This window comes from Anomaloglossus baeobatrachus, chromosome 1, assembly GCF_048569485.1.
Source record: "Anomaloglossus baeobatrachus isolate aAnoBae1 chromosome 1, aAnoBae1.hap1, whole genome shotgun sequence".
Lineage (NCBI taxonomy): Eukaryota > Metazoa > Chordata > Amphibia > Anura > Aromobatidae > Anomaloglossus > Anomaloglossus baeobatrachus.
Window position 1 is genome coordinate 518,296,553 of NC_134353.1, and position 24,800 is coordinate 518,321,352.

The 24,800-nt window shown below is 47.5% G+C and overlaps 1 protein-coding gene across 1 annotated transcript; it reads right to left on the minus strand.

The window, feature by feature from the left end:
- Window positions 1-14,544: 14,544 nt before the first annotated feature.
- LOC142295805 (perilipin-2-like) lies at window positions 14,545-24,729 on the minus strand. The gene is made up of 7 exons (XM_075338901.1): window positions 24,696-24,729; window positions 20,305-20,500; window positions 18,740-18,822; window positions 18,058-18,310; window positions 17,412-17,596; window positions 15,157-15,291; window positions 14,545-15,082 (listed from the first exon to the last, which is right to left on the minus strand). The coding sequence occupies exons 1-7, from the start codon at window positions 24,717-24,719 to the stop codon at window positions 14,711-14,713; spliced, it is 1,248 nt and encodes a 415-aa protein (XP_075195016.1). The 5' UTR covers window positions 24,720-24,729; the 3' UTR covers window positions 14,545-14,710.
- Between the last annotated feature and the right edge of the window lie 71 nt (window positions 24,730-24,800).

The window sequence follows — 24,800 nt, forward strand, 5'->3', positions numbered from 1 at the left end:
GAAATCGTTGTGTGGGGGAGGGCTGTAGCTGAGACTTCTTGAAATTGGGGATCCAGCCCAAAGACTTTTCAACATGGCTCCTGAGGGTGTGGGTGGAGGGAGCAATGAGAAGGAGGTCATCCAGATATGGCACCAGACAGATACCCTGAACCCTTAGGAAGGCAACTATTTCGGCCATGATCTTTGAGAACACCCATGGGGTTGAGTAGATCCTGAAGGGGAGCACATTGAACTGCAAGTGAAGGACTTCCCCCTTCTGCAAAATTGCAAATTTGAGGTACTTCCTGTGCTGAGGATGAATGGGCACATGTAAGTAGGCGTCCTTCAAGCCGATTGTAGCCATCTGGTGATGTCGCTCTATCAATGGAATTGCCGATTTTACAGACTCCATCTTGAAACGACGGTATCAAACCCTTTGGTTGAGACATTTCAGGTTGATGATAATACGGAAGTCTCCAGACGGCTTCCTGACGAGGAAGAGGTGGGAGTAGTGGCCCACACCTACCTCCTGACTTGGAACCGGGGAGATGACTTTGGAATTAATTAACTCCTGTAATTTTGAATACAGGAGATCCTGGGAACCCTGTGATGACAGGGCAGTGACTCGGAGACCTGGTGGAGGGGGAGAGAGGAATTCTACCAGAAGACCTTCTGAAATGACTTTCAGTACCCACTGGCAGTTGGTGATGGTCCGCTATTGGGGAAGAAAATCCGATAGATGTCCCCCCACCAGAACCGAGTCACTGTTTGTCATGCTGCTGCTGGGAAGGGATGAGGATATTCTTTCCTCTACGCTTGGGGTAGCTGCACCGACTAGACTTCCCATTCCCCTTGAGCTGGAAGGTCTGAGGCACCGAGGGACGAAAGGGCCATTTGCTGGGGGGTTTCTGCTCAAGAGGGGCCTTCCGATCAGTCGAATTATCCAGACTGTCATCTAGCGCTGGCCCAAACACCAAGTCCACTTTAAAGGATAGAGAGCAGAGTCTCATTTTGCAAGTGGAGTCTCCTATACACGCCTTCAGCCACAAGGCACGTCTGGCAGAGCTGGACAACACCGAGGTCCTGGCCGCCAGGCAGACTGACTCCACAGACGTGTCTGCCAGGAAACTGGTAGCCTTCCTGAGAAAGGAAAGTGAATCCAGCAGATCATATCTAATGGTCACCTTGGAAATATGTGCTTCAAACTGGTCAAGCCACTTGAGAAGGGACCTAGAGACACAAGTGGAGGCAATATTTGCCTGAATGGTGGAAGAGGATGCCTCCCAAGATTTTTTCATAAGGCTCTCGATCTTGCGGTCCATCTGGTCCCTGAGCTGGAAAGTATCCCCAAAGGGGAGCGCCGTCTTCTTAGCCACACGTGCTACCTGCACATTTCCCCTTGGGACTTTCCAGTGAGTCTCATTGTTCTCTAGGGGAAACCTGCGGCTGAGGTTGCTCCTGAACCGTTTCTCAGGAAATTCCTATTCCTGAGAAATTAGGCTCAAGATGTTAGCGTGGACCGGAAACCCAACTTGTTTTGTCATTTTCAGGCTGGCGAACATTTCATCCTGAACCGAATGAAGGGAGTGGCACTGCTCCTCTTCCAAGCCCATAGTGCTCCAAACTGCCCCAATGAGATCTCTCAAATCATCATCAGAGAATAGGAAAGATCGCTCAGATCTCCCGGAGGGCAAGGCCTTATCAGGTCCATCAGAAACTGAATCAAGGGCCTCCTCCTGATCAGACGAGGCTGTTTGGATCAGCAGTAGGGATCAAGGCTAGTGCAGCTTCTATTTCCTGCTTCATCATGGACCATAACTCATCTACCAGAAAAGGCTGTTCAGCTGTAATAATCTGGTCCGTACACTGCTGGCAGAGCTTCTTATCCCAATTTGAAGGGAGTTTCTTTGCGCAGACTGAGCATTTTTTTTAATTTTCTCAGACTTCCTAGGGGCAGGCTTGTCTTTCTAAGGGAAAACAGATAAGGAAGCAGTCAGTAAAAGCCTGCATCCAGGCAGGAGGGACCCCTCCCCTTCAAACTTACTATGGCAGGGGGAGCACTGGGTTCTGTAGATGCAGGGAAATGCATGTCAGCCAGACCAACCGCGGTTTAGATGCCTTCAGGGCAGCTTTTTATGTAGAAAAACCTGCCCTCCAGTGATCGTCACATATTCCCCGCCTCCTGCCACGGTCCCGGATAGGCCGCCATTATCATTGGTGTGTCCAATACGCCATCCATGTCAGCCGGAAGTGCCCCAGCCGGGGAAGCGTGTGACCAGGAAGTCCCATTCCCCGGCAATACTTCCAGGCCATGCATGATAGTGCGCGTACAGGAGGCAGCCGGTGAGCCCACATCGCCACAGAGGGGATCTGGAAGGCTAGAGCGGCGATCCCCCACCAAGGTGAGGGAAGCAGCAGAAGGAGGAGTAGAGAGCCCGATAACCACTGCCCAGCTGTAAGGTAAAAAAAAAAATATACGCTCCAGTTCGTCGGCCACTACACCATAGGAAAAGAAAAAAACCTCTCCATGCCCCATGGGGACAGGAAAGACACTGGATAATGGGAGGTGGGAGGGTTCTTTTAACCTCTCTTGTACTTCCTGTCCCTATTAGGCCCTGTGCGCACATTGCGTTTTTACCCGTGGGTTTTTTGCGTTTTTGCCGCAGAAATTTCTTGAGAAAATGTTTGTAACCTTTCTGCAGACATTCCCCAAAAAAACCTATGGAAAAAAAATAGCTGTGCACAGACTGCGTTTTTTTTGTCTCAAGAACTTTCTTTCTGCAGAATTTCTTGAGAAAATGAATGAGCATGTTACTTTTTTTTCTGGAGGTACCTGTGTTTTTTTTCAATAGATAATGGTAAAAAAAAACACAGGGACCAACCTGTGGAAAAAAACCACAGGGACGAACCTGCGGAAAAAAACCGCATCAAAATCGCGTAAAATATGCGGTAAAAACGCATGCGTTATTGGTGCGGTTTTTTTTAACGCAAGTGTGCTAATCTTTCAGACTCTCAACAAATTTCTTGAGAAAAATCCTTTTTCTAGTGCGCACAGGGCCTTAGGGCGTGGAAAGGCAACCTCCTATGATGTTGTGAAAGGGACTAGAGAATATATTGGTTTATTTATTGATTAATTAATTTATGTAACCCTTAATAAATGTCATTTAATGTCATTTATTTTATTCAAGTATGGTGTCTTATTTCATAAGTAGGCCTTGTGCTGTCATGCAAGTTTGTGCGTGTTGTGTAAATTTCTTTCAAGGTTTGGTTTGAGGCAATACAGTGTACAAAACGACGTTATTGCTGAAAAGCACATTGAGGTGGGATGTAGAAAATGGGTTTCCAAAAGCGGAAAATCTTAAATTACTCACCGGTAATGATTTTTTCCAGAAGCCACGACAGCGCCACCAGAGAGATAGGTTCGCCCATCTTAGGACAGGAAACCCACTGAAATAAAAGGTGGCATCTCTCTACCGCATCAGTTTGGTTACAGAGCATAGAGAGGAATACCAGAAACACAATAAATCAAATAAACACCATACCATCACCTACACCAAATGAAATGAAAATCTGTCGGACAGTAGATACCAATAAGCCGAAGGGTGATAAGTAAGGAAGTGGTGGGAAGCAGTGGCGTTGTTGTGGTTTCTGGAAAAAATCATTACCAGTGAGTAATTTAAGATTTTTCCCTTCACCACGACAGCGCCACCAGAGAGATTCTGAAGACAACAACCTTAGGGAGGGACCATAGTCTCTAGAACCCTTCTACCAAAGGTCAGATCCACTGTGGCCGACAAGTTTAAACGGTAGTGCTGAAAAATGGTCGTAGGAGAAGACCAGATAGCCGCCTTACATATAAGATCCAAGGGGACATCAGCTCTCTTGGCCCACCGCTCTGGTAGAATAAGCTGTGATACCTTGCGGGATGGGTCTATTCTGGGCAACATAAGCTGCCTTAATCGCCTCCCTGACCAATCTAGCTATTGAACCCTTGGAAGCGGAACACCCCCGTCTAGAACCCTGAAAACACAGGAATAGAGACTGACTTTTCCACCAGGGCCTAGTGACCTCAATGTACTGTCTTAAGGCCCTAGACACATCCAAGGTATGTAATCGTTCCTCCTTAGGATTCATAGGGGCTGGACAGAAAAAAGGACAATTTCCTGAGATTTATGAAAAGACCTAGCTACCTTGTGTAAATAGGCAGGGTCAGTCCGCAGGAGTACTCGGTCATCAAAAAACTGCATATGGGGGGGTTTACCGAGATGGCCTGAAGGCCGCTGACTCGTCTAGCTGATGTCAGGGCCACTAACAGAGCAACTTTAAATGTCAGGAATTTAATAGAAGCACCAGTCAGGGGCTCAAACGGGGACCCTGTGAGTCCAGAACCAGATGGAGATCCCATGGAGGAAACAGTAAACAGGGAAGAGGACTCTGACAGGAGGACATGAACCGCTTAACCCACCGATTACCTGCTAAGTCTGAGTTATATAACGCCCCTAGGGCTGATACCTGGACTTTAAAGTACTAACTGACAGTCCTATTGCCTACCCCTTCTGAAGGAACTCCAGAATGTCTCCCACCAGAGGCTCGCCCAATGGACTCCTCCCGGAACAGGACAAGAACCGACTCTATACCCTGGCGCATATCTTGGCGGTAGCTAGCTTCCTACTCCGCAAGAGAGTGGAAACCAGACCAGAGGAGAACCCCTGACCCTCTAACAGTTGCCTCTCCAATTTCAGGCCGTCAAATGAAGGCCCGGAAGTTTCGATTGAACTAGAGGGCCCTGGGAGAGGAGATCGTGTCTCTCTGGGAGGATCCAAGGGTCTGCTACTGACATCTTTCGTAGCCAGAAAAACCAAGCCCTCCTGGGCCAAAAGGGGGCTATCAGCAGCAACCGTGCTTTGTCCTCCCGGGCCTTCCTCAGAACTGCCAGAATCAAAATCAGGGGTGGGAAGGGATAAAAGGAGACCGGAGTGCCAAGATATGTGGAATGCGTCCACTGCCCAGGGCCTGTCCTGTGGGTTGAGGGAGCAGAACCGACTGACCTTTTTGTTGCTCGGGTGGCAAAAAGGTCCATAGTTGGAGACCCCCAAAGCTGCACTATCTGCCGGAAGACCTCCTCGTGCAGGCACTATTTTCCCTGGCACACAGGATTCCTGCTCAGGAAGTCGGCCCTTACATTGTCCACCCCCCGAATATGAAGTGAGGGAAGACAGATGTACCTGTGCCAGGGAAAAGATCTGCTCTGTCACCCTCATAAGGGCGGGAAACCTCAGCCTCCCCTGGTGGTTGATGTATGATACTGCCACCCTGTTGTCTGAGAGAACCCTGACGTCGCTCCCCACCGGGAGTGGAAGGAGGGAGTATAGAGCCTTCCCAACCGCACATAATTCCCTGAGATTTGAGAAGTTACGACCTTCTTGTGGAGTCCAGGGGCCTTGCCTCACATGATCTCTTAAATGAGTTCCCCACCCCATGCACTGGCGTCGGTAGTGATGACGTCGGAAAACCACAGTGACCAAGGGACCCCAGTCAAAAGATTCTGAATCTGCAGCCACCAACGGAGGGATAGGGGAACCCAAGAAGAAAGAGTAATGCTCTTGTCTAAATGCTCATGCAATAGCCTCTGTGCCCGCAATACCTGCCCCTGGAGTACGCGTATATGTAACAGAGCCCAGGGAACTGCTGGGATGCATGCCTCCAGGGATCCTAGTAGAGACATAGCCTCCCTGAGTGTGAGGACTGGGCGTGAGATGACCATAGAGACCCGAGTCCTGAGACTGGACACCTTTTCCGGAGGTAGGAGGCAGAGTTGGGAAGAAGAGTCCAGAATGAGGCCCAAGAATAACTGGCGGGTGGAGGGTTGTAGTCTTGACTTCTCAAAGTTTATACGCCAACCAAGAGTCATTAGGACAGCTATCACTGACCCAACATGGGACCTGCAATGCTCCTTTGATGCCCCCAAGATTAGGAAGTCGTCTAAATATGGCACAATGAGGATCCCCCTCTCGTGGGTGTGAGCCGTCACCTCTGCCACCACCTTTGTGAATATCCTTGGAGCCATTGCTAGGCTGAAGGGAAGGGCCCTGAATTGAAAGTGTCTGACTACCCCACCCATAGGAAGGGCTACTCAGAAGAACTTCTGATGGGCAGCATGGATAGGAATATGATAATACGCGTCATTCAGATCTAACACTGCCATGAAACACCCAGGAAACAGCCTCTTGATGGCCGACTAAACTAATTCCATCTTGAAATGCTGATACACCAGATGACAGTTGAGGCGTTTTAAATTGATAATCATCCTGAAAGAACCGTCCGGTTTTCGGACCAGAAACAGCGGGGAGTAGAATCCGTAACCTTCTTCTCCTTTGGGGATTTCCACGAGGACAGATTTTCGGAGAAGGCCTTCAACCTCTTGTTGTAAGACGAGTTGCTTCTCTACCGACCTGCCGAGTGATGTAATGATTAATGACCCCATAAAGGTCGAATGAAATTGCAGCTTGAACCCATCTCTAACAACTCCACGGATCCAATCACTGGATGAGATCTGACACCCGGCGGGGAAAAAGGAGGAGAGACGACCTCCTACCTGGATGGAGACATCACCGAGCCGGCTTTTACCCTCGGTAGAAGGGCCGAAGGAGAAGCCTGAGCGCTTCTTCTTGTTGTCTCTCCACCCCTCCTGGGATGAGGGTTGCTTCTTCCTGGAGAACCATTTCCTTCGGAAGCTGCGCTGCCTAAAGGAAATAGAGGAAAAGGTAGGAAACCCTTTCTTTTTGTCACCAGCTTTCTCCAGGATGTCATCAAGTGGTTTACTGAAAAGGTAGTCCCCTTCGCAAGGCATGGCAAAAAGCTTTGACTTTGTGTGTGTCGCGTGGCCGCCCTTTCAACCAGAGCGACCTTCTTGCCGAGTTTCCCAGAGCTGCCGACTTAGCAGATAACCTCAGAGTATCTGCTGACGCATCAGCCAGGAAGGCCGCCGCTACTTTCGCTCTGGGAATAGCCGCAAGAAGTTGATCACAAGGGGCTTCCTCCTTAGTCTGATCCTCCAGTTGCTGGATCCAGACCATCAGGGATCGGGCTACGCAGGTACCAGCGACAGCTGGCCGGAGTGCTCCCACAGATGTTTTCCAAGCTGGGCGAAGATAGGTGTCTGCTTTCCGGTCCAACGGATCTTTCAAAGACCCCATGTCTTCAAATGGGAGGGAGGTTAGTTTCGCCATCTTAGCCACGGCTACATCAATTTTAGGACAATGGTCCCACAGACAGGAATCTTCCTCCTGGAAAGGATACTTTTTTTACTTTTTCCGTAACAGGGACGGAGGATAAGCTCTCCTATCAGACTTGTCCCACTGGTCTTTAATCAGTCTTTTCACTTTGTCGTGAACTAAAAAGGCACGTCGTCTCTTACGTTCAAGGCAGACGTCTCCCCTGATTCTCGTTCCTGCAGGACAGATCTGGCTGACATGGCAGGAACGGCTGGAAAAGCAAACCCGTTAAGAGATTCTCGAAGTTCCACTCGGATGACATCCTTTAGGCTGCTAGCGAGATCTGGTGCCTCCTCCGCAACAGTCTTCTGAATGCAAGTTCCACATAACCTCTTCTGGTAGTCAGAAGGCAATGAGGCTCTGCACAAGGGACATTCCTTATGCTTGGTCTTGGCTGACTTCTTCCTAGGCTTATCTGGTTCAGGTGAACGAGGGGTCCTCGGAACTCCAGCAGGCGGAAGACTTTTGTGTAGGACGACCCCCACTAGAACCACTTCCACCACTCCTTGACGCAGCAACAGCTTCAGTGACTGCTTTTTGTGCTCCCCATGCTGCTCGCTCTCTTCATGCTCGCAGGATGCGTCCTGTGATTCCTCCATCAAAGCTAGAGGATCAGCAGGCTAGAGCAACCTGGGACCAGCTGAGCCAGCGATTTATCCCTCTGTGGAAGTTAGCGGTGGGCAGTGTCCTCTTACTGACCACCGCACATGCACAGAGGCAACGCTTAGTTGTGACGTCACCTCCAGCTAATTTCCTGAAGTGGGAGGAAGCTGCTGCCTCGCGTACCACCTGCTGGGACAGCCGCCGGGAAGGAAGCGGTGGCTCTGGCAGGAACAGCCACCTGGCGCCGAACCAGGAACGCTTGGCTATGCACAGGTATGCTTACCTTAATTACTGCCACACGTACCACCTGCTGGGACAGCCGCCGAGCAGGGACACAAGGCCGGGGAGGAAGCTGCGGCTCTGGCAGGCACAGCCGCCGGGCGCCAAAACCAGCTTGTATCAAGTGCTTGCCCCATCTCTTACCCTCACCAGGAAAAAAAAACCCTCGAGAACGCATCCAGGGCTGAGGCCATGGAGCCGTGCAATTCTCCAGCTGCACACAGCCCTAGGACCTGTCGCCTTCACTATGGCAGCACCACAGCACTTCTGGTTCTCCTATTCTGGGACAGGAAACCGAAACTGATGTGGTAGAGAGATGCCCCCCTTTTATTTCAGTGGGGTTCCTGTCCTAAGATGGATGTACCTCTCTCTGGTGGTGCTGTTGTGAAGGTAAAAAAAAAGTGCATATTTTATAGGAAGATTAGAGAGATCTTACAGTAACTGGGAAGTAACAGGTTTCCACATTTCTCACCACCCACAGTCATGGAAAGACTGAATGAGTCACAGTAAAAATATAGAAGGTAAAAAAGTAGACACTGGTAAGGCATGGACCAAATGCATATTTTCTTTTCTAAACAGGTCTATATAAGATTTTTGGGTTTAGCTCCTAGAACATTATTTCCCCTAGCTACATCAGCAGGATAGTGACCACGGATGTACAATTTTTATATAATTGACTGAATAGTGTGATAAACAGGTGTATTCTCCAATTCCAGATCCTAAACCAGAGTCAGAAGCACAAGGTCTCAAGCCAGGAGACTGATTAATCCTAAAAAGACATGCAAGAAAGAGCCACGAGTCAAGACTAGGTGGGCTGATCCAGCATCTAACCACAGCAACATTACAATCTCTTCAGATTGGGGCTGATCTATGGGAAATAACCAATAGAAGGGAAACATGCTTACAGAAACCCTATGCAAACAAGGGCTCATGGTGGGAGAAACCTTCTCCGCCCTGAACTAAACAATTAGTTTAAGTGGGCAATTTTCATGGGTAACACACAGACCTGTATAACTGGTATTGTCTTGCATATTGGTATTTGTAGCCGTAAAAGTGCAACTCTGTACTACATAAAGATGATCAGGTCCACACGTAAGGAAAATCTGACTAGAAGTTCTTTGACTAGGATACAGAAACAAGACAAGAGATCCTTTAGTGCTGTGATATACCATATTTTTCGCTTTATAAGACGCACCTGATTATAAGACACACCCCCAAATTTGGTGAAGGAAAAGAGAATTTATTTTAATGTTAAATGGGGTCCATCTTATGCCAGTGTCCGTCTAACATCATATAGGATATATGTCCCTCATCCTAAAATTAATCTGGATATGGCCCCCTTATATTGAATATAGCCTCCTTGTGCTGGGACATATCCCCCTGTGCTGCCCATGACCCCTATAGATGGTACACCTTCCCTGTGCTTGATATGCCCCCCATGCTGCTGCCCATAAAACACTTTCCTTACCTTCTCAGCGCTGTCCCTCCTCGTGTATCCCACCTCGCAGTTGAGCTCCGGCTTCCTCTACTTCCTGGTTCTTGCTGCCGGTAAAGTGATCGGCGCGGCAGAGTGATCTCTCTGCATGTCTTATCACAGACCGCAGCAGCAGGAGACCGGAGACCAGCGCTGGAGGTAAGTAAAGCCTTTATTTTACTATGGGCAGCAGCCTGGGGGCCCATCTCTAACACAGGGGGGGAATAATGTGCGATCAAAGGAGGGCGCAGGCAGATCTAATATGCCCCAGCCCCTCAGTGTGATGCAGTTTCAGCACCACACTGCTGATGGACAGCAGCTGTGCATATTATATGCGGGAGCAGGAGATCAAACGCTGCCGCCCACAGCTGTCACCTACCCCCAGCACTGCTCAAGAGTGGACCCTGCAGTATATATTTTATATATATTTATATATGTACACCCCCATATATTTGTTTTTTTTAGACTCACCCCCTATTTCCCCCCCAAAATTTGGGGGAACAATAGTTGTCTTATAAAGCGAAAAATATGGTAATTAAGGGTAGGTAATTAAAGCAGGTAGGAGAGTCCTGAGGATGTGGGTATCGTACTTCTATATACACCTCCCGATATGGCCATAATTAGTCACAAAAGGATTGTAAGAGAATACAACATATTTTGTAGTCTATAGACTACATCTTGTAGTATAACTAAATAAGGTCATAGGATTCAGTTTACAATGATGGCCTGTGAAGTTTCACATTTCTACACACCCCTGCAGCTCTAATTGGTGCATGGTAATTTTTGTGTGATGTTCTATATAAGCTGGTCACATGGAGGTAATAAAACCATACCTTCAGTACACCTCATTTGGCTGTGCTGCGTTGCTCTCCAAGCACTTGTAAAATAAATGTTATTAATTTGGAGTTCCAATGGCATAGAAGTAAAGTATTTCTCACTGCACGAATCACTGCAGCAATAATGCACCTCAACACCTATGCTGCAAGGCGAGGTCCTCAAGGTTCCAGGCCACACCACCGTACAGACAATTAATGCAATGAGGGCCACCATACAGACCCAAAACCCATGAAAGTAGCTTGACTACTCTTTCCACAAGCTCCAGTTTAGGGACCCACCCAGGGGGTTCACTGATGTAGCACTGGGTTTCATACAGTCTGATAAGAACCTCATGTTCATGTGCAGAGATTTTGGCCTAGCAGCAATAGACTAAATATGACTGGATGTCTGGTCCATGTCTTTCTAAACCTTTGGCATAATGAAGACAACACTGCCTGCACCAGTGTGGAAAATACAGATCACTTCAGTTAATGCCTACATAGCACAGGGATCTACTGTATATTTTATAAGACATACTGGACTGTTAAGCTGGGTTTACACACTGCAACATCGCAAAGGACATCGCTGTAACGTCACCAGTTTTGTGACGTAACAGCGACCTCCCTAAGTCTCTGGTGAGTCGCTGGTGAGCTGTCAAACAGGCAAACCTGGCCAACAACGCAACAGCGATCCGGACCTGCAGAGCGACCTAGCTGGTTGTTGGGGACGTTGATAAGCAGCTTTTTGAAAGGGAAGTTGCTAACAAAGTCGCTGCAAAGTCTTTCACACACTGAAACTTTGTAGCGTTGCTTGCTGCACAGCGGGAAACAAAGGACCTAGGAATGGTCCTGAACGATTTGTAGCGATCAGCAACTTCACAGCAGGGGCCAGGTCGCTGATGTGATTCACACACTGCAACATCGCAAACAACATCGCTATTGCGTCACAAAACCAGTGACGTTACAGCGATGTCGTTTGAGATGTTGCAGTGTGTAAACCCAGCTTAAGACATACCTAGGTTTTAGAGGTGGAAAGTAGGGAGGGGTCATGATGCACTGTAAGGCTATGTGCGCACTTACCAGATCTTGCCACGGATTTGCTGCATGTTTCGCTGCAGAAAATGTTAACATCTCTGCAGTGAATCTCCAGCAAATCCTATGGAGAAAAAAAATCCTGTGCGCACTGGGCGGAATTTGACAGCTGCATGTTTTGCTGCGGGAATCCCACAGCAAAAACAAGTGCATGTCACTTCTTTTCCGCACATCACTGCGGGATTTCACTCCATTGACTCCAATGTTAATCATGAAATCCTGCAGGGAATAATGCAGGTGTGGCGCCCCTGACCTGGTCAGGCACCACTGAGTACTGCACCCATGCTGGGGACAGTACAAAACAGGTAATCCAGAAGGCTGACCGAGGTGTGACTACACAGGCGCATAGTGATCAGGTCTCACACATTTACCTTTGAGAAGACCCCTGGGGATCCCAGGAGGGGGCGAAGCCTCCATCTCCACTCGAGGGGTGTGGTAGAGAGCCTGGTTGCTAGGTGACGTAGGCAAGAACAGGAGAGGAGGGAAGAGTGAGCCGAAGACAGTTGAGTGGTGAAGTTCAGGGAGGGCAGAAGCAGACCCTGTAGCTCTACACAATTCTGACAACGTACGCGCAGTGACTACCGACGGGGGAGAACGGTCACCTGGGAGTGCTGCCCGAAATCCACACACGGCTAAAGAGAGAGCAACGGAGTGGAAAGTAAGGAGACTGTCAGGGAGATACCAGGCCCAAACGGGTAGCAGGTCCCAGTGCAGGGATAGCTCCACCTGTCCTTTGCCAAACCTGCATGAGGGGGCACTTTACACCCCCAAGACAACACCACAGAGTCCGCAGCCACGTAGCAAAGTGAGGGCCCATAGCTCACAGGAGGCAAGCAGCCGGAGTGACCTGGTCCAGGCTACAAGCAAACGGGCCAAAAAGAAGGGGAGAGAGGCACCAGCAACTTCCCTGGGCGACCCCAGCAGGGCTTCAAGCAGGGGTTACCCCAAAACACAACGGGCTAAGGAAGGCGAGTTGGTAGCCACCCTCATAAGTCAGCCTGAAGGACACCTGGTTCCAGCCTGGTTCATCCCAGCTACGCCCGGGTTACTCACCCTGCCACCAACAGTGAGTAAAATCCCTGAAAGACATCCTGCTTGTGCGTGTGAGTCATTCTGCGACTTGTAGTTCCACAAACCTACACGGGACCCTGGGGCATGCCTCACTCTCAGGAGGCTATTACAACTGACTGCACCTACTATCAGCCCCAGGCACCCCTAACCTGCAGTGGCGGTCTCCACTAACTGCAATTCTGAGAGTGGCGTCACGATAATCAAAATAGAAGATTTCCTACCTGTGACAAGATCCAGCCGCGTGGAGTCCCTGAAGGTAATGCACCGCTGCACCGACACAGGCAGCAAATTGTGCGGTTCACTGAGTTTTCCTGCGTTATTCCCTGCGGTATTTTGCAGTTTACCTCCGGTAATGTGCATCGCTTGTCTGCGGTTTTGCAGGGAAGTGATGTCATTACAGGAAGAGGAAGCCGTGCAGAGTACACACACACACACACACACACACACACACACACACACACACACACAGAGAAAGAAAACGGAAATATAGAAAAGAAAGAACGTGGGCTCCGCTGCATATTTACCGTCCAGCCAAGGTAAGCACACAGCAGCGGCCCAGTATTCTCAGGCTGGGGAGGGAGAGGGGCAGGGTTAGTCCCCTGCCTCACTCCGACTCCGGCAGCCGAGAATATCAGCCGCAGCTGCCCCGGCACTGTCACATGCATTATGTGGCACTACCAGCGTGTCCTCGGCTCTTCTTGCCACCGTGTAGCAGTGGCAGCAATGTAATACAAGGGGTTAATGATGGTGAGGGACCACCGCCATTAACTCCAGGCTTGATCATGGCAGCGTCTGTGACAGCTGACATGATCAACCCGTAAGTAAAGTGAATAAAACAGACACCGAAAAATCCTTTATTTTAAATAAAACAAACAAGCCTCGTTCACCATTTTATTAACCCCTCCCGCACCAAAGCTCCGGCGTAATCCATAGGTCCTGCGCTGCTTCCATCCAGCCGTGACTGTCACAGACACAGCACTGAATGAAAGCAGCAGACAGCAGAGGTAATTACTGGTCATTTCCCACGGCTGGTAATGTGAACTCACTGCCGACCGTGGGAAATGCAGCGATGTGTCATCTATCTACTATCTCAGAATTAAATGACTTTTTTTTCAATGTGCTTTATTGCATTGAATGCAATAAAGCACATCCCAACCCGCACGCGAATAATACCGCGGCAAACCGTATGCCGTTTTCGGGTGCGGTTTTCCACGGTTTTTTACCGCGGGTGCGGTAATCTTTGAGAGCATGCGGAATTTTCTCAAGAAAATTCCATTTCCCAGTGTGCACAAGGCCTTATGGAGTAATGTAGCCCCATCCTAGTATATAATTGCAACCAGTAATTAAAGAGCTATATTGTTGGATTCAGGTCCTCAGCTGTTTTTTGCTACATCTGAGATTAACATGATTTATGCAGACAGATTCCCTTTAAATATGGTGTGCTGAACCTGCCCCCATATTGAGAGCGGTGCTGCTGCGAGGAAAACAAAAAAAAAAAAGAAAAAAAAACACAAAACAAAAAACTAAAAACACTCGAGGGGGAATAATGTCAGGCATAGGGGTGGAAACAGCACTGCTTCAGTCACCGCTCCATCTATAGTAAGTGATGGCTGTAACTGACAAATGGTCCCTGCATTAGAGCCAGCTTTCAGATTCTCCCATTACAGAAATTGTAGCTGGTGATTGTGAAGTTCTATGAAGCACTGCCAATGGGGTCTTAGAATAACTTGCATTGTCAGTGTGCCTCTAGCTCCTCCCTTCAAAAGAGGTGAATTCTAAAGATTCCATGGAGTAATCTGGAAGTTTAAAGCTTTCCTTCAGACCACAGATTTTACCCATCAACTATGGTTGTGAAGTTTATACACATCTGACAGACAAGTCAATGCAGTATTTTATTAACATACAAAAGTGCATTAAAACAGTTACATACTGAGGGTTATACATTAGTGATACTGGTTACAGTTAAGCTGGATTTGTGAAGACAAAGACAAGAGTCAATGACCGCCAACCCCCTTCACATCTTCCATGGTCTGTTGCCAGATACTGGCCCTCTGATTAAGGGGGAAAGCAAGGAGATGGAAAACAAATGACAAGTCAGTGATTGACAGTTCAGGTGGGTTTTTTTACTTTTTGTCTGAGCCTCCATCATCAATATCTTCCTCCTCATCTTGGCTACCAGCCAGTTCTGGAGTGAAGTGACCTACCAGCCAATTTAGTGGAGTGTTATTTATAAAGTAGGTTATCATCTCATCCATACCATCCTTTATTTGTGTAATCTTGTCCTTAGTGGCGGTTAAGAGGCTGTCAGACATGTCTCTGAAGGAAGCGGCAGAGTGGAAGTTTTGATAGATATCTGCAGCCATGGCACTAATACTTTGAGCCTTGTTCTGAAGGTTTTGCTGAAGACCTTGGACACTGGAGACCAGAGACAGACATGTGCTTTGCAGGTGATTAGCAAGATGCCGGGCAATAGCCAGTGTGCGAGATTCAATCTGCTGAAAGGAGAAGAAATGTTATGTTTCCAGTACACAGATGATGCCTAGCATAAGACTCAAGGGAGTGTCATTACCTCTGCACCCTCAGTTTCCCCACCAGCATCTTCTCTGGAGCCTTTTGTCCACTCCACCCACTTGTTGTATATGTTCTCCTGAGCATCATGGATCTTCCGATTTGCATTATTTATGTTCTTTCTTGCATATTCAATCTGAAAAGTTGTATATGAGCAGGTGAGATATGCACTACATTTGGCTTATTCAGGTACCCTGAAATATCCTCAATATCAGAGCCAGAACCAAGACTATTATGCTTGTCAGGCAAGTGTTTGTCAAATTTCAGAAATCAATAGCACTCATGAAAATAAGCAATGTTGTAATATCTTAGACCACGGGTGGGCAATTCATTTTCCCATGGGGCCACATGAGAAATTGGGATTGTTTTGAGGGTCAGACTGATTAACAGGGATAGAAAAAAAAAAAACCACACCCAGTATAATACAGGTGTATATAGGGGTGAAGTATTATACTACACCCCCACACACACACACACACACACACTTTATACTACACCCGCCCCCCATATACCACACCTGTAAAACTACATTCTCATATCCTACACCCCAAATATTTGTCAACAGTTACCCCCCCAATTGTCCCCACAGGTTACTAATAACCACTCACCTCTTTTTGTCCCCTCCTCAGGCACCTCCCCCGGTGAGCAGCTTCTCTTTCACATGCCCAGGCTGCGCCGATTCTGTACTCCTAGGAGCCGCTGCTTCTCTCTGTACAGGCCCCGCCGCTTCAGCTTCTCATGCCAGGCGGGAACTTTTCAACTGACACACGCATGCCGTACTGATGATATCAGGGCGCGTGCGTGTCATAGAAAAGTGTCGGGCAGGGTACAGAGGAGAGATTCCTGCGTTCCGCTCTTACACTGTAGCGCTGCAGGATCTGTCCTGTTCCCTGCCCAGCACGCAGCGTGTGATGAGGGCAATCTGACCACAGGCCTCCCGGAGCCTGTAGCTCTGGACAACAGGTCAGATTGCCCTCATCACTGACCGGCAAGCAAGGACGCCCTGAACCATTATCAAATTTCATAGTGTTAAAAAAAAAAAAAAAAAAATTCAGTGAGGAATTTCCCATTACAGAGGGGATCTCCTTAGGAACAACTGCAATCTCTTAAGCTGATCTACAAGATTCAGCCAGACAGCATTCTTCATATGAAAGCTAACCTATACATTGAAAATTTAGGACTGGTTTTTGGTTACATTTTAGTGCAAGATCTCTAATCTGCAAAGTTTTACAGATAAGAATCAATTTGTTAAACTCAAGAAGTGTCAAATTACAAGTAAAAACAAACCACACAGCACCTTTTAGCAGAAAAAGGCAAGTGTGAATAGATACAAGCTGCTGTGTGTACAAGTGGGGCAATTCAAAAGATGCAAGAGTAGAGGCCTTTAATATTTGCACCATCCTTTTATGAATCACCCCTTGTACAGAATACAGAAGCACTGGTGGAGAGGGTTTTGAGACTTCCCTACATTAGGCTGATAGCAATGCTTAGTCAAAGGTTTCAATGAATGCTGAATCCCATTTAAAAAGGGGGAGGGATGCCCACAGTAAACATTAAATCTTGGAACGTTAAATTCTGCAATTGGATAATAAACCTGCACTGAAACCTTCTAGGTGCGCTGTTGCAATATTCTGTAGTGGCGGTCTTCTAATGTAGAGCTGCTTTACTGGGTGGGAGAAGCACAAGTCACTGAGTGCACAGACTAAACAGACCAGAGGAGAGTTTCTACCTCAGTCCTGAGCTTGGCCATCATGGACATTGTCACCTGTCCAGTTCTGAGAGCCTCAGACTGGTAAGAAGTTATTAGATGTTCAGAAAGCAGCATCTACAAGACCCAGCTGTTGTCAGTTATGGGCACCTTGCACCTCTCCCACTGCCCCAGGGCTGAGAGCTGTGCAGACCATGAACTGGAACACTCTGCAATGGTTAGATTATAGCCATGATTGGATGATACACCACAATTGAGATACCACAGGATCATTTTAAAACATTCAATTGGCCCTTATGCCAAGATCTGTTGATTCAAGTGTACTTTTGTAGGACAAGTACATTAAACCATTTGTAGACATTTAATCTGAGTCATTTGATTATTGGCTCTAGGTTGTACCAGAAAAGGTCACCTTGTGGCTGATGGGCTACCATGAATATGTTAAGGTACCAAGTACACAAATTTTATGATTCTATTCCATGTAGCAGCAATGGAGCCCAACCTTAATGTAGATGATTTTTCAGTACATTTGAATTACATGTACTAACCAGGTCAATGGTGTTCTGGATCTGAGCAATGGCTTCCTGACTCCTGCATTTGGCATCCTTCACCCTGGTCAGGGCCTGTTGATAAGCACGCCTGCGGGTCTTAGTAGAGAGGGATCCCAGGCGCACGTAGTAGCCAGGCTTATCTTGGGACATCTCAATGCCTTGTGTTTCAGCTGTGTCCTTCGCTATAAAGAAATTTGTAATGCCAATATATTAACAGCTTAGCTGGATACATTAGCTGGATGAACAAAATGCAGAAACATTAACAAGATTGTGATTACAAAGATGGAGGGGGGGGGGGGTGACAAACCAAAGCACCCCTTCAAAAGATTAATATGGTGAGAGAAGCTGCATGAAGCTGAGGCAGCCTCCTGTGATCTCACTGCATTTCTGGTGATGTCTAAAATGTGATATTAGCCAAATCTAGGGCATTTTAGTTAGGCAGTTGGTTAAATTGGCATTCAGTGCCAGACCAGCCTTTCAAAGGTCACAAGAAATAAAACTGTGCCCATTTATAAAAATGGAAATTACCCTTTAGTCAGGCTAGTTTTTTTGGACTGAAACCAACAAATCTCACGTACCCTGTCCACAAAGGTAGGCAAGTTTCCCAGGCTGGGTCACCATTGGCTTGCTAGGTTTCGCTTACCTAGCTCTTCATCTGTTTGTGGCAGGTATTGTTCCAGAAGACATTCAGACCTAGTTAGTGCAGAGTCCACACGGTCGCTTATGATCTGCACTACACGGCTTCCCAGAACAGTATTAATGCTGCCATTTACAACAGCCTTAGTCATCTCCACACTCTCCTGCACAGCTCCCTTGGTTTTATCCACTACTCCTGTGATACTATGGATAACAGCATCTCTGGCACCAACAACTGCTTCTGAGGCATTAGCCACAACCTAAAATGTACAAGATGACACCTCTAATATGACAGTAGGTAAAGTTTAAGGGGGGGTGTTGTCCATTAAGACTGCCCCTTTGCCCCTGTAAAAATAAGCCTATACCCCATTGGTGAAGTTGCAGAGATGTCAAAAGCCACATTCCCAGGGCCATGACATGCGGGACCCGCGACCAATAAGCACCCAGTGTCTCCCCAACTGGACATTTCAGCAGGATGTGAGTGCTGTGCTGACTTCCTGCTCAAAAATGTCCAAAGGTGGGGAGAAGGACGCCAGTGGAGATTGGTAATGGGGCAAGTGGGTCATCATGTGGAGCCTGGAGAAGAGTATAGGCACATTTATTTATGTGAGCAAACAAGGGGACTGAGATGGGGGTTGTTTAAGTAGTGGACACCTTCTTTAAGGCTCTACATGACTTCAGTAGCTTACCTTTTCCGAAGACTGATACAGAATAGGCAACCTTTCTTCAATTTTATCAAGTCCAACGCAGGCAATATTGTTTGCCAGAGCAACTGGGAAGGGAGAGGGGAAAAGAAAAAAGTTACATCTACATATTGATGCCAGCAGAGTTCTGGCAAATACTGGCAAGGTGCTATGCATACTTCTGATGCTAGGAGAGAATGGACTGTAGGTTACAAGATACAGCCCTTCCATGATACAGGCCTTGTTTATGTTTCTAGTGTAAAGAATAAAGGTGAGTGAATCAGGCAAATTTGGAATTTGTGTGGCATCTCCTGGGAAATATGTCGAGAAGATATTCTATGCGATGTGCACATGCTGAATCTGGGTGGTAACAAAAAAAAAAAAAAAAAAAATGCAGACTGGGGCTCAAAAATAGAAATAAAAATTATGAGTATGCAATACTAACCAAGTCACTGGTGTGGCTGTAACTGCTCCCGTGGCCTCATTCACTTCTGGGGCTACTCATTACCTTCATTTACATATGCACCGCTTCCCCTGCTGCCCACTGGTGTGGCTGCAGGCAGACACCCCCCCCCCCCCCCCACACACACACTTTGTGACTGACACTTGCAGTTACTGACCAGGTCTATTGCACAGTAAAAACATAGGGTCCCCTAGCACAGAAAGCTTATGGCTACAACTCCTAGCCATGTGCTTATCTTTGCTGTGTTTCAAAACAGAAAACTGCATTTAAAAAACAAAAACCCAAACATGTGCAGTCCCTCCCAATTTTGATACCCAAGAGAGCCCAGCAGCTAGGGGCTGGTATGCTCAGGCTGGGGAGAGTCATGCTTTTTGGGCTCCGCCCAGGCTACAAATCCTACAGCTGCCCAGGATTGCTGGTACTTTACCTGGCTCTTGCTGATTGCCCTGAGATTGCAGTTTAAGGGGGGGGGGGGGTTTGGGGGTGATGTCAGCTCACAGCTGCCACCAAGACTTAAATTAGTAATAGGAGGCAGCTGAGACCTCACTCCCACATTACTAATCTAAGTGAGAAGAAATAAAAACTAAAAGGACTTTGGGTGGTTAACTTTACCTCAGGTGACTTCAGTGATCTCACTCGAGTTAATTGAGGTCCCCAGAGGTCAGGTTACCTGTGGTCACAGGTGGAAGGCAGTGGGAACCTCCAGCTGTAGCTAACCAGAGTGATGTCACAGCTGATCGCGTGGCTCAGTCTGCCTAAAACTCAGTAGGCAGTCATGTTCCATGACTGCACACCAACTTGATTAAAATGCCCCTCCCCACCTCCAGTGTTTATAGAAGCAGTGAGGATTGGAAAGTAGACTATTCCTCTGCACCATAAAAGGCTGAAAACAAAAAAAAAAAAAAAAAAAAAAAAAAAAAAAAAAAAACACAACCCACAAGTCTGCATTCTGGAAAATACAGATTTGTACATTTCAGTACTCCACTTCCAGATGAATTTGCTGATCTTCAGGACAAGTTGCCTTGCAACAACCCACCAAGCATTCGGTGTGCAGATTACCACAGAATTGCATGTTTGACAGTGACCACCATCGAGACGCTAAACCTACTTTGAGGCTCGAGTTTCTGCAGGATTGGCATGGCGCTGGTGATGGCCACAGAAGTGATGCTCTTCACACTTTTCTCTGCGACGTCACATACAGACTTCAGGTAGGGATGGTTGTCTTTAGTGGTCACGTAGGTGGAGTACACCATGTCATATGTAGAGCTCACAAATGGGAGGTTTATCAACCTTACCACCACATTCTACACAAGAAAAAAAGAACAACAAATCACTTGTACAGTCTGGTAATTCCATTCAAAATAAATTTCATTAAAATTAATTCTTCCATGAACTAGACTAAATCCTCAGGGTCAGACTAATCAGTTTAGTCTCCATTTTACAACAACATGGCATGCTGCAATGATCACTGGATCCTAAGGCTACGTGCGCACGTTGCGTACTAGCCCTGCAGAAATTTCTGCAGCGATCTGAAGAGCACACGTGCACTTCAAATCGCTGCAGGAAAGGTCTGTAGAGGAGAAAAAAAAAAAAAAGCCGATTCCATGCGCTCTGCCTGCAGCTCCTGCCATAGACAGAGCAGGAGCTGCCGGCAAAGCGCACGGAAGAAGTGACATGTCACTTCTTAGAAAGCAGTGCTTCGGGCAGCAGCCGAAGCACTGCGCTGTAAGACGCCACATGCGCACGGCCCCTGCACAATCTCCATAGATTGTGCAGGGGATGCAGAACGCATGCAGTTACGCTGCGCTACAATGCGCAGCGTAACTGCATGTATTTACGCAACGTGCGCACATAGCCTTAAGATGCACCGAAGTTACTACTTCTATAGCAATAAATGCTTACCAATAACAATCTTACCCAATTTCCATTGCCGCATCCATCCCCTCCTCAAGAATAAAACCTCTAATTATGCTGGATCACAGGAGTGCGGGACCTGGAGGCCACTAACAGGGTAAAGCATATGGACTGAATGTAACTGAGATCAGACAGGTTTGGGGCGAGGGGGAACCATCTCTTGGGATTGTGCATGGGAAGTCACAGCCAGATTCCCATGATACCAAGTGACCACTGATGAATCCACTGCCAGATTACTGAACTGTGGACAGCAGTCTGATCATTGGAGTTCACACTGGGGATTGCTGTGCAGCTGTATCCTGCAATCAGACAGGGTTCAACTGAGGGCTGCCTGCTGCTCAATTAACTGAGCTGAACCATTGCTGGATTGCAGGACAAAGCACCAGAGCAGTCCGGTCATGGGACTACATCAGGATGAGTTGTGTTACATCTAATGAATGTGCCATGTCTGGGTTGGCTGCAGGTTAGTATTTTTAGGCTGTTATGGGGCACTATCCACAGACCTTCTGAAACTGAATACACCAGCAGTCAGCTTTACCATGGATTGGTTGAAAAAAAAAAAAAAAAAAATATAAAAAAATACAGCACTTTTTTAAAATTAAATAAATTGGGTGGATCTTTACTTTTCATAAGCAGCCTCTGCGGCACAATACGGCACTCTGCAGAAAAACCGCAACCGGTTTTGCCGCCGGTTGCGGGGTTTTTTGCATAGACTTACATTAGTGCCGTATTGTGCCGCATGGGCTTGCGTTCAGTCCGGTTTTTGCCGCATGCGGCAGATTTAGCCGATGCCGCGGCTGGCACGTTGTTTTTTGCTCCGGCAAAAAAAAACGCATTGCGCCACATCCGGCCGCTGCGGCGCATTTTCAATGCATGCCTATGGACGCCGGATGCGGAAAAAACGCATCCGGCCGCCGCATGCTGTTTCTTCCACTGCGCATGCTCAGTAGCGTGCCGCAACCGGAAAAAACGGACCGGCCGCATGTAAAAACTTATGCAAAGGATGCGGTGTTTTCGTTGCATAGGTTTCACAGCCGGATTAAGCCGCAGTGCTCAAACCGGATGTGTGAAAGTAGCCTTAGGCTGCTTTCACACTACTTTTGTTAACATGCGTCCTGAAATTATTTTTTTTTCCCCCGGCAAAAACGGATCCAGTGCAAATACGTTTTCACTTCAGTGCATTTGCAATGGACTCGCGTCCACATGCATTTGCGTGCGTTATAGTGAGGATCCAGCAACTTGCAGTTTAAACTTTTCAAAAATGCTACTTGAAGCGTTTTTGAGCTGCGTCCAAATACTGCAAATTGCTGGATCCTGACTAAACAGCACGCAAACGCATGTGAACGCTGGCATGCCGATACAGGATCCTGCTTGCTCTACTGAGCATGCCCAGAAACCAGCCTGGCGTGATCAGTCCCTCTCTCCCCCTCCTGAGAGCGGTGGACGCTCGTAACCAAGATAAATATCGGGTAACCAAGCAAAGCGCTTCTTAGTTACCCGATGTTTACCTTGGTTACAGCTTACTGCAGTTGTCATATGCCGGCTCCCAGTCCATCACATTCAGTTCCCCTCACTCCCGATCACATGACTTCAATGCCCGCCCATAAACTTCAAGTGACAGGATCCTGGAAAATAACACATGCGTTTCTTTGCAAAAACAGGCACTGCTTTTGCAGCACAAAAACATTTATGAGGCATTGAGGCATGTTAGAAAAACAGTGAAAGCAGTGTAAAGCAGACCCCTGGAGGCTGCAGCTAGTTTTACCCCTGCTGGTAATCAAAAATATGGCAAAACCACATGCCATTCAATAAATCACAGATACTAAAAGAGGGGGGGCATATCTAGCAGTCTGCAGACACTGGCACACAGTGGGCAGGGGAAAGTGAAAGCTTAATGAGCAGGCCAGGAGAAGTGTGACTGCAGTGTAATCTTCCAGGAAACAATATGTATAAGGCTATGTGCCCACGTGTGTGCGCTGTGCACTGCAGCGCAATGTCCACTTTAGAGCGCAGCTGAAAAGCTCCGTTCTGAAACTTTGCCGACTGCAGAATTCATGCGCTCTGGATGCTGCCTCTCCCTATAGACAGAATGGAGACAGCATGCAAAGCGCACAAAAGTAGTGACATGTTGCTTTTTAGAACGCAGTGATTTGGCAGCATGCAAATCGCTGCATTCTAAAACGCAACGTGGGCATGGATTATGCACAAAGATTGCATGCGTCCTGCGTCCCTGCACAGTTACGCTGCAGTGCAGAACGCAGCGTAACTGCATGCAATACGCACACTGCTCTTAACCCCTGAGCAGCCACCTAGCCCTTACTCCAACCATTTTACAGCACAGAACATCTTGTAGCCATTTACTTCTATGGGGTTTGTTGTCTTGGGTCAGGTGTCATTTCCAGATATAACTTCTCATTCCATATTAGACAAACCCAAATGTGCATGGGTCTGCTCATCTCTATTAAACAATCAGCATGTAGGCAACTAGAGATGTGCTGTCAATCATAATACACACAGATAATTGTTTATCAGACACTTCTAAATATGTCATGAAGACCACCTTGTCTAAATGGGCCATTAGAGAAAAGTGGAGAAATCCAGACTTCAAAACCAACTAATCTGTTTACATGCCCATGCAGCTTTCAGAGACAAATCCAGAAGATCCCTCACATTAGGAGTCTGTTCCTCCATGTCTAAATAAGCCTCACTTTCATATGCAAATAAGGCTGAAGGGTTATGGTAGCCTTCATGCCTTTGCCATTCCAGCTCTATTCCTCACCCAGCACCACCTCTTGCTAGAATGAGCCTCTATGCTGGGTAACCTCAGGTAATGGAGCTCTCAATGAAGTAGTAAGCGGTGGCACAGAGCTGGAGTGACAGGTGTCAGATCCACAACTTCATTTGCACATGAATTAAAAACACTGATTTCTCAAAGACTGGCCACATAAAGGTTGTGCTGAGCTTGATTTATGGAATCTACATGCACATTACGGGGGTGAGAGCCTGCTGACAGATCCCTTTACATGCATCACATATGCATTAGATCATCTCTGAAAATAAAGAATTCAGGACCCTCACTAAGGGGTTAAAGCTGATGAGCCACACTCACTGCAGCACCTGCTCAATGCCAGCACTGACCACAGCACAGACTGCAGGTATAGGAAGACACCCATAGGAGCACAGCCATTTCCATCAGTGATCAGATCATGTACTGCTCTACAGCTCCACACAGCGCTACAGAACAGTCCTGGCCATAATCCTCACATGGAAGCACCAACACCTGGAGACCTGCACCAAACCCGACCTGAGGTGGGCACTGCCAGCAGATCCTGTGCACCTGGGGCACTACACAGCCTGGCACCAGCAGATGGCAGATACCAGAGAGCCTCCCACAGGGCATATACCAGGGGCACTGAGGAGCCACCTACTGCTGCACTAATAGTGAGGGGCTCAGACCCCACAGTAAGGGGCAGACTATAAGCTCCACTACATCTGCTCCCTCCATGCCCAATATATACCAGGGTGGAAACAGCAGCTCCTGACAGCACTATCACCCATTACACAGGACGGCATAGAGGGAATTACCTGCTGCTCCATTGTCTCAGCCATGTCACTAGGGAAATACCTATAAAAAAAATAAATAAATTCAAGAAAACAAGTAAAAACCTCACTACATCAGCACCAAAACCA

Bases quoted from the DNA above. Each gene is read 5' to 3' on its own strand.
- LOC142295805 (XM_075338901.1), bottom strand. From the start codon at position 24,719: ATGGCTGAGACAATGGAGCAGCAG. The intron at 15,292-17,411 runs GTTAGTACATGT...ACAACTTTTCAG, and splicing joins TCCAGAACACCATTGACCTG to ATTGAATATGCAAGAAAGAA. The intron at 15,083-15,156 runs GTAATGACACTC...TTCTCCTTTCAG, and splicing joins GGGAAACTGAGGGTGCAGAG to CAGATTGAATCTCGCACACT.